Source organism: Nothobranchius furzeri, chromosome 11 (assembly GCF_043380555.1).
Source record: "Nothobranchius furzeri strain GRZ-AD chromosome 11, NfurGRZ-RIMD1, whole genome shotgun sequence".
NCBI classification, from domain to species: domain Eukaryota; kingdom Metazoa; phylum Chordata; class Actinopteri; order Cyprinodontiformes; family Nothobranchiidae; genus Nothobranchius; species Nothobranchius furzeri.
Genome location: NC_091751.1, coordinates 47,962,282 through 47,976,760, shown reverse-complemented (window position 1 = coordinate 47,976,760; position 14,479 = coordinate 47,962,282). Strand labels below are relative to the sequence as shown.

Here is a 14,479-nt window from a genome sequence, read left to right as displayed (position 1 = left end):
AAACACCTGTTATTTCAGTTGGACAAGTGTAATGGAATGAAATGACTGTTTTCCACCTAAAAGTCATTTCCCCCCCTCTCCTCTGACACAGAACTAATCTGCATGAGTAATTGCCTCAAGGTCGCATGCATTTGCTCTAAACTTTTCTTTTCCAGCCCAAGAGAAGAATGAAGAAAAGGACTCTCTCTTTTTAATAAATCAAAGAACTCTATTTTTAATAAGCTAATCAAACAAAGTGTTTGTCAGTAATAAAATGTGAACCAATTTGTGAAATAAAAATCTTTATTCCTTTATTATAATCCTATAGAATATAATAAGTAATATGACTTTAAATGTTTCCACTAGGGACTGATCTCACGTAGCGTTAAGACATGACACATTGCTTTACTGATCCAATCAGAATCTGCCAGATCTGACGGAGGCGTGTTTTTGGTGGTGCTTGGTAAATCTGTCATCTTTTCATTCAACCATAAACGAAAACATCCGAAGTATACAACTATGCCCACGTCATCTTTAAAGCCAGTTCAAAGTGTTCAAGAGAAGTTGACATAGTGGCCAATCCGTAACTTTCCTCTTCAGCCAAAAGAACCAACGACAAGCTGGAAAACCTGCTGCCGTTCCACCTGCTGCAACGGTTCCTTTCAGAATAACAGCTGAATCATCATGACGCCGTTTTGGGTCTTGTTAGATGCCGATAAACTTTCGTGACCCGGAAGTATCTCAAGACTGGACTAGTCGGCTGCCGCGGCTGTTCTACAAGCTTTGGCTCCAAAGGTCCAAGCTGGACCTCTACACCTCCTGATCTAGACGGGGACTTCCGCTAAGGGTACATAGACCAACAGAATGGCATCGAATGTGTTTATGAATCTCCTAACCAAAGCTTAGCGCGAAGACATCACCTTCACTCCCACCAGAACTAATCGTTACTTCTGATTTGCTGGATCTGAACAACATTCCACACTACACCATTCTCTGTCTCATTCACCTTAGTTACACCATACATTTAGTGTTAAAGTTAGTCTAGTTTTAATTTGTTTAGTAATAAATCTTTAAACTTTTAAAACTTAACTCTCTCTTCTGTTATCTTTCTGTCAATACAAAGTGTTACATAATCCCTGCAATAAAAAGTTCCAATCTGGTTAAAGGCACCCAAAGATCCATCATATTGATTCCATATTTCCTATGGAATCTGATGTCTCATGGGTCACTAAATAACATGTAAATTAACCCTTTACACAAGTTTAACAGTTTAATCTTTACATTTAACTGAACTGTGAAATTCACATCTTATGCTAAATTTGGTAACTGATTGCTGAAGTTGTTGAATACCGGAAGTGAAGCTGAAACTAAGCTAAACTGGCAAATGAGCTGAATGTAGTGAAAGATGTGAAAGCAAAAAGCACCAAGAAGCAAATAAAGCACAACAAGTAAGTGAAGAATCAAGAAAACTAGTCCTAAACAGCAGAAAACTGAAATCTGTGAACATTGTTTAAAAAACTGGACAGCTAAAATGTCTAAACACCTGTTATTTCAGTAGGACTAGTTTAACAGTTTAATTTTTACATTAGCTGAACTGTGAAATTAGCATCATATGCTGAATTCAGAAACTAATTGCTGAAGCTGAAACAAAGCAAAACTGTTGAAATGAGCTGAATGTATTAAACGATTTAGAAGCAAAAATCACTAACAAGTGTAATAAAGCTCGAAATATAGCAGGAAAATGGACAAAAAAATGCTAAACAGCAGAAAACTTAAATCTTTGAACATTGATTAAAAACTCAAAATTTGAAATGTTAAACAGCTGGCATTTGAATCAGAATAGTTTAATGGGTACATTTTTACAAGTGGCTGAACTGTGAATTTAGAAACATTTGCTGATATCTGAAACTGATAGATTAACATATGATCAGATTTGATATGGGATGGATGAATGAAATGACGGATGGATTGTTGGATGGATAATAGATGGTTTATTGGATGGATGGGTGGATGGATTCCTTAGGTCAAGCCGATCGATTTGATGTCTCACATGTGTGGGTGTGTTATTCCATTTAGCCAGAAGATGATTGACCTCTCTCAACCAATCAGGGAGCAGGGAGGGAGCGGGGCACTTTCCCATCTTCTGACGGTCAATCAAATTTAACTTGTTTCTAGTTTTAAGTACAGATAGTTCAAAAAGATCAAAAACAGGAAATTGTTATTGGCTCAATATTCAGCTTTTTATATTCATTCCTATGAGACTTGGTTAAAGTGATTTGTAGTTCATTGTATTGCCATGGTAACAGATGACAGGAGTCTGCTTTAATAAAGCAATGCACAATATCACATGACTCTTTTAAACTTTGAATAACATTTCTGTATTAAAGTATGCTGATAAGTTGTGTCTAAAATGTTGTCAGATGTTGTTGCTAAGCACGTTGCCATGGTAACGCTGAACACAATATCAAGTTAATACAAGACTCCTGGGACCAAGCAGGTTGAATTGATGTATGATACGAGGGGGTGCATATTTCCTTTTAGGCAGAAGACGATTGAAAACTCTCAGCCAATGAGAGAGCAGCGAAGGAGGAGGGGGCGGTTCCTGCCTTCTGACTACTGTTAAAATGTCAGCTATGCTGCTAGATCTAAGTGTATAGAGCTCAGAAAGATAAGAAACAGCAGTATGTTATAGGCTCAATATTAGGCTTTTCACATTTATTTTGATATTGTGGGCAGCAGTAGCTCAACAGGTTGAGTGGGTTGTCCAGTAATTGGAAGGTTGCAGGTTCAATCCCGGCTCCGGACAGAGAATTCTGCTGTTGTGTCCTTGGGCAAGACACTTAACCCACCTTGCCTGCTGGTGGTGGTTGGAGGGTCAGGTGGCGCCTGTGCTTGTGCTCGCCTCTCATCCCCACCAGTGTATGAATGTGTGTGTGAATGGATGAATGATACACTGTAGTGTAAAGCGCTTTGGAGTCCTTGCTCTGAGAGGCGCTATACAAGTGCGGGTCATTTATCATTTATCATAAGACTTGTTTGGGGATATACTTAAGCACTTGTGTTACCATAGTAACAGATAACAAATTTAAAATTGAATACAAGATTCCTGAAACCAAACTGGTCGATTTAATGTATCATATGTGTGGGTGCTTGATCCTGCTTGGACAGAAAATGTTTGAACACTCTCAACCAGTCAGAGAGCAGCACTGTTTTCCCGCCTTTCCCCCCGGCTGTTGGGAGGCCTGCAGCTGTACGCCTTCCTGTTAATGAGAGGAGCCTTTAAATCTGTCCTTCTGATTATAATCAGTCACTCTGAGTTTTTCATGCATACTGAAGGTGAAAGTAGTCTCCTACACCTATCTCCTGCATTAGCTTCTGATAGAAAATAGATGGTGAAACTCTAGAATTGGAAAAGCCTGACAGATCTACATCAAACTTAACATTCATGGACTCACCCATCTTGATTCGCAATGAGGAAGGCTGTTATTGGTTTAGCTTCCAGGGAAACAGCAGAGAATGTCTCAGCTAGTAAAAGCTAGCAGTTAGCATTTCACCACACAGCAAAACTCCTCCAGGCTTGTGTTATTTGCGGAGATAAAACATCAGTGTTGCATATCAGTGGTAGAGTTAAGTTGCTGTTTTCCAATCTGATGATAGACGTCCAAATATCACAAAATAAGGTTCCAAAACCTGCCATTTCAAGTTCAGCTGTGATGTGGCTCACTTCTAGTTCCTGGAAACGATGCATGGGTGGTTTTTGCTCTCTGAGCATGAATTACAAGGCATTCATTCCTGCTAGAGACCCCTGCAAATGTATCAGTTAAACAAGTGTTCCACACCTTTAAATAAATAATAATTGTATCTCATAGTAGAATCATGAAATCACTTTGATTCAACCAAGAATGTCAAGTTCAGAAAAAAATGGTGCAATGGAGGCACAGTACGTCACGTCTATCAAAGGCTTTAAAATCTCCAGCTGAAAGCAGTCACCATGACAACGATCAAGGATCAAAGATCAATGGAACACACATATACATATACACATATACATATATATATGTGTGTGTGTGTGTGTGTGTGTGTGTGTGTGTGTGTGTATATATATATATACACATATATGTGTGTGTGTGTGTGTGTGTATAGGTAAAGATTGTTTTAATGTGCTTGTTATTCTTCTCCTCCCCAATCATTTCTCTCCTCTAGAGCAGATGTCTGTCTCCATAAGCTGCAGCTGCAGAACACACTTTCCCTCCCCAAGGCTATTTTCTGAGGCCAGATAACTCAGTGGCTCACACAGCAGTGCGCAGAACAGATAATAAAATTCCCATTTGACGTTGCAGACCACTGGTCCTCCGAGCAGACTCATCTGACACACAACAAGTACATCATAACAAATACATCAGCCCAATCAGCAGCTGAAGGTCATTATCGCTCTTATTTATGCAAAAAGAGGAATGTTTGTGGCCATGAGGCTGGATTTTTTTTTTTTTTGCATGTTTTCACTTTTAATTGTTTATAATTTAGAAGGAAGGTGAAAGAAGAACAAATCTGACAGGCTTAGCCATAAAAAATCCAGCTGTTCTGCATCAGGACACTGAATACATTTCCTCCCAGTATTCTGTGAAGCTTGTTCAATCTTTTCTTTTTATTTGAATGAGACTGTGAATAAGTGTGATTCACTGGAGAAATGGACTGACAGTTCTCTGGTCAGTCAGGCCATCTGGCATTGTTCTGAGAGGAGGGCAGTCGCCTCATCACAGCGCTGATCCTGGAGCTTCAACATATGCTGGTTAAATGATGCAGCAGGTAATTATTTTTATCTGGCTCTTTATGAAAACTAAATCTCAAACATCTTCAAGAGTAAATTTGAGGAGTCACACCGATGGTGGTGAAGCAAACATGAACACAGCGGCGCTGTTGTATACGATGAATTCCTGAGCTTATGAACTTTCCTACATGATCACACACCTCCACATTTGAGCAGCACACAGTTACAGCACATCAATGACTCACTCACCAAGGGCAGAAGGAAGATCGCAGTCAGCAGGTAGCCTCTCATTGTGTCCTGTTAAGAGCGTGTGCCCAGAAGGCAATCACTTCATATGTGTTTGAGCGGCTGTGTGTGTGGATTAACAGGGATGCACTGGAAATGTGTCTTCAGTCACCGCAGCATCAAGGGAGCTGAAATGTGACAAAAGAATAGACAAGATCATGGTTTGTTGGTTTAAAGGTATTAATATACGAAAATAACTAAACAATTTTAAGTTTTTATAGGATCAGCAGTATCATTAGAAAGACAGCTGTGAAAAGTTGCTTTTTCCTGATTAAAATGGTTATTTACTACAATAGACCAGATATAAGGTCAGATGAGGGTGAGTAGCTGGGCAGGATCTTAGAAACAATAATTAAAGAGGACATATAATGATTTATTTTCTTAGGTTACAACAGCTCTATGTTCAATACCAAACATGTTCATGATGTTTTTTGCCTAAGATCCCTCTCACATAAAGTGATTTCAACAATTTTATTCCCTTCCAGAATGAGTAGTTTCTGGGCTCTGTCACTTAAAAAAAACAAGCTAGAGCTAAACACACCCACCCATCCCCAGCTCAGACTGCTATAAGCTAAGAAGCTCTGATAACCATGCTCTTCCAGCAGCAGATCTCTCTTGCATGTAGGAGGTGCTTTTATGCTAATTTCAACATTTGTGACATCACAAAGAGGGGCTTTTTGAAACAGCTTGTTTTTGTCACATAATTCCTAAAACCAAACAGGTGATTTTTCTTCACATTTGGAGTGTTTATTGAAGCAGCACAAAAGGAGGCAAAGGTGAGTTTTGAGTTATATGTTCCCTTTTAAAAAGCTGGGAAGACAACATTTCATACATCTGATTTCTATCATGAGGATTGTTCCGTACAGTCACTGCTGTAAAAACACAGTAGATCATTTGTGGAAAAATGAAAAAAAAAAAGCTTTCCTGAAATGCTTTCTGACATTCATTAATATGGTGAATTAAAATAATAATAAAATTAGTAAACTCTTCATGTTTTAGAAACAGCAGATTAGATAACATCAGTATTTTTTATCAGGGTCACAAACTACAACCACATAAATTCATTTGTTTTCCACTAAGACAAAATACAAAAAAAAAAAAAAAAACTTTCTATAGCATCTATTTTGTGAAAAACTGTTCACAGAGCTATCATTTCTACTTAAACTAACCCCAAATCTCTTATAGTCTGTTATTTTAATACAAATCGTTGGCTTTTGTGATGAAAGGCTGTTTTTTATCGAATAGAAACAAGCACACCTCAGATAACTAGATAACTGTGCTCATGTCAGCTGTGGATCAACTTTCAATAACAACTACACGGAGCTAATTTTGGGTAATGTTATGAAAAATCTGAATAAGTAAGACTTTGAAGTCCTCTAGATGACCTTACAGGAGTAAAAATAAATAAATAAAAGAAATGTGTGTGTCGAGTCAGACTTTTAAACATTTTCTCCGCTAACGTTTCACCCAGTTGGTGCAGCTTACGCGCACACACACACACACACACACACACACACACACACACACACACACACACACACACACACACACACACACACACACACACGCGTTATACCAGCAATAATTCATGCATTCACAGGCAAATTCAGCTGTGTCCTTTTCCATCCAGAACCCAATCCAAATAGCTCTGAAGCGTCTCTCGGATGCTTAGATGAGAAACAGGAGTAACCGTGCTCAGAGAGAAAATGAAGGGATTTAGAGGTGGATGTGTCCAATTTGAAGATCTTCTAAAACTCTCAGGACCTCAGATGAGGAGTAAAAACTAAAAAACTGGGTTTTTGTTATCAGGAAAGCTCTGGTTCTGGAAACAGCAGAAGGGTTCAACGTTAAATCGTCCTGAGGACAGTAAGAGCCAAGAGACACTCTGGTTTGCTCAGATTATGTGTGAGTCACCAGAAAATTTGGGAGGTTTTAAAGCCATGGGGAGATTCAGGACTTACAGCAAAAAAAAAAAAAAAAATAATAAAAATAAAAAAAAAATGCTTCAGAAGGGTGGATCAACCAAAACATGACCAAAAATGCACAATATGTACGTGTCAGAAACATTAAAACTGTCTATTACAGTGTGTGTGTGTGTGTGTGTGTGTGTGTGTGTGTGTGTGTGTGTGTGTGTGCAAATGCATCAAAAAACAAGAGAAGTGAGTGAACTATGATTATTTCTTCTGAACCTCCTCGCGTGCATAAACTCTTCCCGTACCCAGTTTAGACCGATCCAGATGAACAGATCCAATTAACCCAGATGTCGTGCTGGAAACGTGAACCGCGTGTCTGCGAGTGTGTGTGTGTGTGTCTGTGCGTGCGCGCGCGCTCGCTCGCTCGCTCGCTCGCAACAATGCTGCAGCCAGAATTCAGAACCAGAACACGTTTATTCAGATGTTCGGAGGCCATGCAGCTCAAACATTGAGGCTCTTATTTCTGTTTTTGTCAGAAAGGAGGAGAAGAAACCAATCAATGCGAGACTGATGTTTTTCTCTTGGTGCCCGAAAATCAATACGATCATTCCAACGCTAACCCTTTCCCCCAGCGCTCTGGAACACATTTAAAACATCATGCACGGATGCGGGTGACCTTCGCCTCCTCATTTACTCTCCACGAAGAGAAAAAGAAAAATCCTAGAATATGGACATAGTATCTACGGTGTATGTTGAGTTTGTGAGCTGCAGCGCGAGGCAGAGGTGCGTGAGTAAAAGCGCGCCGCCCTCTCCGTGAATAACAAGTGAAAAGGAACTTACCGGTGCGTAATTTCCAGCGGGAGGAATGCCTGCGCGTGGAGCCATCGGTATTCGTAGATCCCGAACGGTGTTTCCGCCTCGTTTTACTCCTGAAGTCGTTTCCACCGCGTTCTGAGACAGAGTGAGAGAAAGAGAGAGAAGAAAACGGGGGACAGGTGCGGTTATTACTGCGGTTGCTGCTGCAGGACGGACTCAGTGCTGCAGCAGCTGAGGAGGACGTGGGAGGAGGAGGAGGAGGAGGAGGGGGGTGCCTGCTCCGTTGGGGGCTCGCACCTCGTCAGCCACTAAAAACTAAAGTGACTGTAAGTCTGACCCTACGGGCGCAGATGATGTCTGAAAAGAGGAACTTCCGGTCTTCATGTGTGTCTTTTATTACAAAAGAAACAACTTTTATCCCTGACATTTGTGATTTTCTTCACCGGAAGTCACACATGCTGACTTCCTGAATGCAACACGTGAGTAGAGTTAGAATCTGCATGAGTCCAAACGATCCTTACAAAAAGCTTCAACACCCTTACTTTCAGCACCACGGACAGCGAAGTGAACACCTGCCTCCATCTGCACTGGAAGCTGCTTTAGGTAAATCTAGATCCACCCAGGACAAGGAGGAAAGACGGAGGTCTTTGTGTGAGGTCACATGGGACACAGGTGAAATATGATGGGATCTTTTTATTTGAAAAAGAGTCAAAAAGGTTGCAAAAAAACACAACAAAAAAAAATGCACAACAGGGAGGGTAAGGTGGAGCAGGACACTGACAGGGAGGTTGTGGCTGTGTCTGCACTGACTGTACCCATCTGCTGTGGTAAAGGGAATGCTCAACTTAATTTTAATGCCTACCACAAATACTGGTGGATGAAATATCTTCAGAGTGGCTGGACCTCAGGGATAGGTGAAGAGCTCGGCTGTTCAGGAGAAGCTCATAAGAGTCTCTGCTCCTCTATATTAAAACATTCATTTTGGGTATTGAGTAAATTCCTCTAAATCCATGCAAGTTGTTTCAGGTATGTTCCACTTGGAGGAGATCTCAGAGCCTCTGAAGACAGTGCCTTCTGGAGAGATTATGTCTTATAACCTTCTAGAAATGACCTGGAGTTCTTCTGGATTCATGCTGAAGCTGTTCTGGATAAATGCAAGTGAACTGAGGGACTCAAGTGAATTATCTTCTGCTTATCCGGAGTCAGGTCGCGAGGACAGTAGCATTAGCAGGGAGGCCCAGACTTCCCTCTCTCCAGCCACTTGGGCCAGCTCCTCTGGAGGAATCCCACGGTGTTCCATGGCCAGCCAAGAGACATAGTCCCTCCAGCATGTCCTAGGTCTTTCTTTAGGTCTCCTCCCGGTTGGACGTGCTCAGAAAACCTCACTAGGGAGGTGTCCAGGAGGCATCCACAGATGTCTGCACCACCTCAACTGGCTCCTCTTGATGTGGAGGAGCAGCAAATCTACTTCGAGCCCCTCCCGGATGACCGAGCTTCCCACCCCATCTTTAACGGAGAGCTCAGACATCTTGTGAAGAAAACTCATTTTGGCCGCTTGTATCCGTGACCTCCTTCTTACTCAAAGCTCGTGATCGTAGGTGAGGGTAGGAACGTAGAACAACTGAGAAATTGGGAGCTTTACCTTCCAGCACAGCTTTTTTTTCAACACGACAGATCGGTTCAACACCCACATCGCTGCAGACGCAGCACCAATCCACCGGTCGATCTCACACTCCATCTTTTCCTCTCTTGTGAACAAGACCCCAAGATACTTAAACTCCTCCACTTGAGACAGGACCTCATCCCTGACTCAGAGAAGGCAGTCTACCCTTTTCAGACTCAAGTATCTACAAAAGATGCTAAATCATGTTCAAGTGTGTGTGGCAAACTTGGAAAGATGCAAACTTCCTACCATCAAAGACCCCACATGCGCTAACACAAAACAATAAACTAAACTAACATGAAAGACATCATATTGGGGGGGGGGATCACAAAGGTACATTCAATCACCAAAAAGACATGAAAGGAATGTGAAATTAGAAGGAAGAGGCACACATTTGCAACAGATGTAAGCTGCAGCATGCAACACATCTGAGAGGTGATTTAAAGGCTCTAACCTCTGAAGAAGAAAAAACATGAGACACGAAACAACAAACACGTGAGGTAGAACAAGAAAATAACAAACCCAAAAATGTATAAAAATGCTAAATGACCCCCCCCCCCAAAAAAAAGGTAAAAACCTAATTAAACCAATAAATGAGCCACAGAAAAAATAACTATGAGATGCTAAATTAATACAAAAAGCTTCTAAACAAAAAATGAGTTGTAACCAAAAACAGATGCTGATTTGATGTTTTTTTTAAGGTTTGGAATCCTGTCAGTGGTCACACATTATTCAAAATAATTTTTTTTCTGTTCATGCATTCAAATTAACATTATTTCCTATTTTCACTAATACATAGGAAGTCATTCACTTCTCTCTCAGAGTGACTCTGACCCCCTTCAGGGCTCTGAAACTGCCTGTGGCTAAAATCAGGTTCAAGTTTCCACACGAGTGTTTAGAGTGCATAAAAACATGTGATTGATCACACAGCTGAGGTCTTTGGGTGTAAATCAAACAGGCATAAAAAGTATCCATAGCAGACATGAAGACAGCAAAGAGAAGAGGCCACATTGGCTGCCTTGGAGCCAGTAGTCCTATCAAAATAATGACGTGGGTGGGGTCCATCGCAGCAGTGATGCATGTGCGTGTTCCGGGAACACTTTAACATGAATAATAGACCGTACTCACGGACAGAGACGATTTCAGCAGAAAAGTAGGATTGAGGCAAAAATTCTTAGTTGGAGATGACAATTTTCTGGCTATTTTAGCAATAGCATCATGCAGGAGAAGGATGTGCGCTTGTTTCCATGGCACATTTATCTTTGTATTCCACCGGCTTCCAGCGTTTTCAGTTCCTGATTTTTGATTAATGTCAGACCAAGCGGTGACGCATAAACTAATTCACTCCGCTCAAACATTCAAAGCTACTTCCGAGCAGGACATAACAGAGAAAGGGACAAAAATCCTTCTGGGACATCTTTTAATCTGGATTATTGTCAGAAATCTCCTCTGAAAGTGTTGTGGTGACATCATGCAATAATCAACTCAGGGCATCCAGCTTTAGTTCAAGGACACTGTCACATTGAAGGTGTGGACGTTAATGGAAACCTTTACTAGTGCCAAAGGTCCAAGCGGTAAGCCTCAGGCTATTAAATGCCCTGCTGACATCACGGCGTGATCTGTGTGATTCCGTCGTTCATTTCAGACAAATGCGGGGGGGGGTCTCATGTCCAAATGATAAATGATCAGTAGGTTTGTCTAAGGCTAATGATGAATTGTTTTAATTTTCTTTGAACAGACAAGCGGTATATTGACCTGCTGCACGGATGACATCCTGGAAGCTCAGAGAGCCAGTACTTATTAAAAGATGCAAACCTGACAGACGAGGCTGACTCCTACAGCTCCGGGAAAAATTTTAAGGGTCAAGTAATTCTCAGAGATGGGTTGTGAATGATTCTCTTCTACTACCATGCAAACCTTTAGCTAGATATGTGTACAACGGACTGGATTACAGTTATTATGTTTTGGCTAATGTTGATTAGCTATGAGGACTGTTTTAAATTGGGTGAAATTCAAAAGTTAGCCAGCTGTGCACCAAATGGAGACTTTTTGAAAATGTCAGTGGAAGCAAGTGTAAATAATTATTCTTGGTGGAGCTATGGGTGAAAAGTTTTCCCTTCTTAGCTCATTCTTCAAGTTACAATTCCAAGAGAATCATTTTTTCCTTTCTCCAAATAATCACTATTACGGGTATGATATCAGCTTTATCCATCCACTTTCCTCTGCTTATCCGGAGTTGGGTCATGTGGGCAGCACCCTAAGCAAGGAGGTCCAGACTTCCCTCTGCCCAGCCACTTGGGCCAGCTCCTCTAGGGGAATCCCAAGGCATTCCCTGGCCAGCCAAGAGACATAGTCCCTCCAGTGTGTCCTTTGAGTCTCTTCCCATTTAGAATTGCCTGGAAAACCTCACCAAGGAGGCGTCTCAACCAGATGCCCGAGCCACCTCAACTGGCTCCTCTAGATGTGGAGGAGCAGCGGATCTACTCTGAACCTTCTCGGATGACTGAGCTTCTCACTCCATCTCTAAGGGAAAGCCCAGACACCCTGTGGAGAAAACTCATTTCAGCCACCTTTATCCACAATCTTGTTCTTTCGTTCACAACCCAATCAGTGACAAAGGGCAGCCTCAGCTCTATCTATATAAACCAACACTGAGTTTGTGACTGAGGGAGTGAGAGAGAGAGGGGGGGGGGGGGGGGGATCCATCACCATCTAGCATGCTAGCCATTTCCTGTAGCACATGTGCTATCAGCCACTGCCAGCACCCCAAAGACTTCAGTGATGCTGATTAGCCAAAAATAATTAGTCAGTTTTACCTAGCAACCAAACACGATTGGCTGTTTAGCTGATAGTCAGAGGCTCTTTGCATCCCATTGGTGATATTAGTGAGTCTGTTGGAGGAATTACAGCTGGAAACAGTGATGACTAAATAAGTCAGATTGCATGTAGGCACACACAATAAGCAAAAGTGACACATTCATAGTAAATATATGCTCACTGGCCACTTTATTGGGCACACCTTGCTAGTACTGGGCTGGACCCTCTTGACTTCAGAACTGCTTTAATCCTTCGTGACACAGATTCATCAAAGTACTGGAAACATTCTTCAGAGATTTTGGTCCATACTGACATGATAGCATCGGCAGTTGCTGCAGATGTGTCGGCTGCACATCCATGATGTGAATCTCTCATTCCACCACATCCCAAAGGTGCTCTGTTGGACTGAGATCTGGTGACTGTAGAGGCCATTTGACTACAGCAAACTCGTTGTCATGTTCAAGAAACCAGTCTGAGATGATTTGAGCTTTATGACATGGAGCATTATCCTGCTGCAAGTAGCCATCAGAAGATGGGTACACTGTGGTCATAAAGAGATGGACATGGTCAGCAACAACACTCAGGTAGGATGTTAAAGTTAAAGTTAAAGTCCCATTAGTTGTCACACACACAGGTGTGTGTGTGTGCGAAATTTGTTCTCCGCATTTGACCCATCCCCTGGGGGAGCGGTGAGCTGCAGACACAGCCACGCTCGGGAACCATTTGGTGGTTTAACCCCCCAATCCAACCCCTTAATGCTGAGTGTCAAGCAGGGAGGCATTGGGTCCCATTTTTTCCAAAGTCTTTGGTATGACCCGACCAGGAATCGAACCCCTGATCTCCCAGTCTCAGGGCGGACACTCTACCACTAGGCCACTGAGAAAGGTTATGTGGCATTACAACGATGATTAGTTAGTACTAAAGTACCAAAGTGTGCCAAGAAAATGTCCCCCACACCATTACACCACCAGCAGCAGCAGCAGCCTGAACCATTGATACAAGGCAGGATGGATCCATCCCAAATTCTGACCCTACCATCTGAATGTCGCAGCAGAAATCAAGACTCATCAGAACAGGCAACATTTTTCCAATCTTCTATTGTCCTATTTGGGCGAGCCTGTGTGAATTGTAGCCTCAGTTTCCTGTTCTTAGCTGACAGGAGTGGCACCCGGTGCTGTGGCCCATCTGCTTCAAGGTTCGACGTGTTGTGTGTTCAGAGATGCTCTTCTGCATACCTTGGTTGTAACGAGTGGTTATTTGAGTTACTGTTGCCTTTCTATCAGCTCTAACCAGTCTGGCCATTCTCCTTTGATCTCATCATCAACAAGGCATTTTCACCCACAGAACTGCCGCTCACTAGATGTTTTCCCTTTTTCACACCATTCATCCTAGAGATGGTTGTGCGTGATAATCCTGAAACACCATCAGGTTCTGAAATACTCAGATCAGCTCATCTGGCACCAACAACCATGCCACGTTCAAAGTCATTTAAATCACCTTTCTTCCCCTATAAGCCGTGAACGAAACTGTCAGCAAGCAAGGTAAAAATAAATCTTTTCTGTGTTTTAAAAAAGAACCAAAAATGGAATTAGAAATCAGACACAGCAAGAACATATCAAAGAACATTACCCACATTTTGTAAAATTACCTGCCTACCAAGTTAAAATAGTGTTTTCAGCATTCGAGAGGGTGCCCACGGACAGTCTGTTTCCTCAGCTGCTTTATTGATATCACACACTGTCTCCTCAAAGCGTACATGCTCCATTGCGCCTCCACTCAATGAATCTCTCCACAGGGTGACTCTCCCACTCCGTATGCCATCAGGCACCAGTCAGTCCATCGGTTTGCCACAGAGACTCATCTTTGACAGCATGTAGGAGGGAGGCATTAAGTGTTTAAGTGTAAAGCCCACTGACTCACCCCTCATACTAAGGAGGACACGGTGGGAAACCGGGAGGTAAGACCTCACCCTAACCCCCATCTCGTCTCCGTTCTCCTCCCACACATCAGGCTCCTGCTGAGTGTCTCACTTGTAGAGAAATTAATCAATCAGCTGAAGTGATGTCAGAAAAAGAAGGAAAGCCAGACCAGAGTTGTTCATTAACACGGAATATTTTCTAGATAGCATAAAAGGGAAATCTCAACTGTTGAATTTCTGTCTTCTTTTGAATCATCGATAAAAGGAATGTTTTAATTTGCTATCTTTGATAAAATTCACGAATTTACTGTCAGAAAAAG

At 42.0% G+C, this 14,479-nt stretch overlaps 1 protein-coding gene across 3 annotated transcripts in view; it reads right to left on the bottom strand.

Moving 5' to 3' along the window:
* Positions 1-8,066, bottom strand: part of adcyap1r1a (adenylate cyclase activating polypeptide 1a (pituitary) receptor type I) — a 55,745-nt gene extending 47,679 nt beyond the window's left edge. Inside the window, exons 1-2 of one of the 3 annotated variants that reach the window (XM_015956608.3) lie at positions 7,786-8,066; positions 4,997-5,160 (exon numbers count right to left, since the gene is read on the bottom strand). In XM_015956608.3, coding sequence (XP_015812094.1) covers positions 4,997-5,038 — 42 coding nt within the window. In that variant the 5' untranslated portion in view covers positions 5,039-5,160; positions 7,786-8,066. The remainder of the gene's footprint in view (positions 1-4,996; positions 5,161-7,785) is intronic. The other 2 variants (XM_015956607.3, XM_015956609.3) reach the window with 2 other exon arrangements.
* Positions 8,067-14,479: the final 6,413 nt, after the last annotated feature.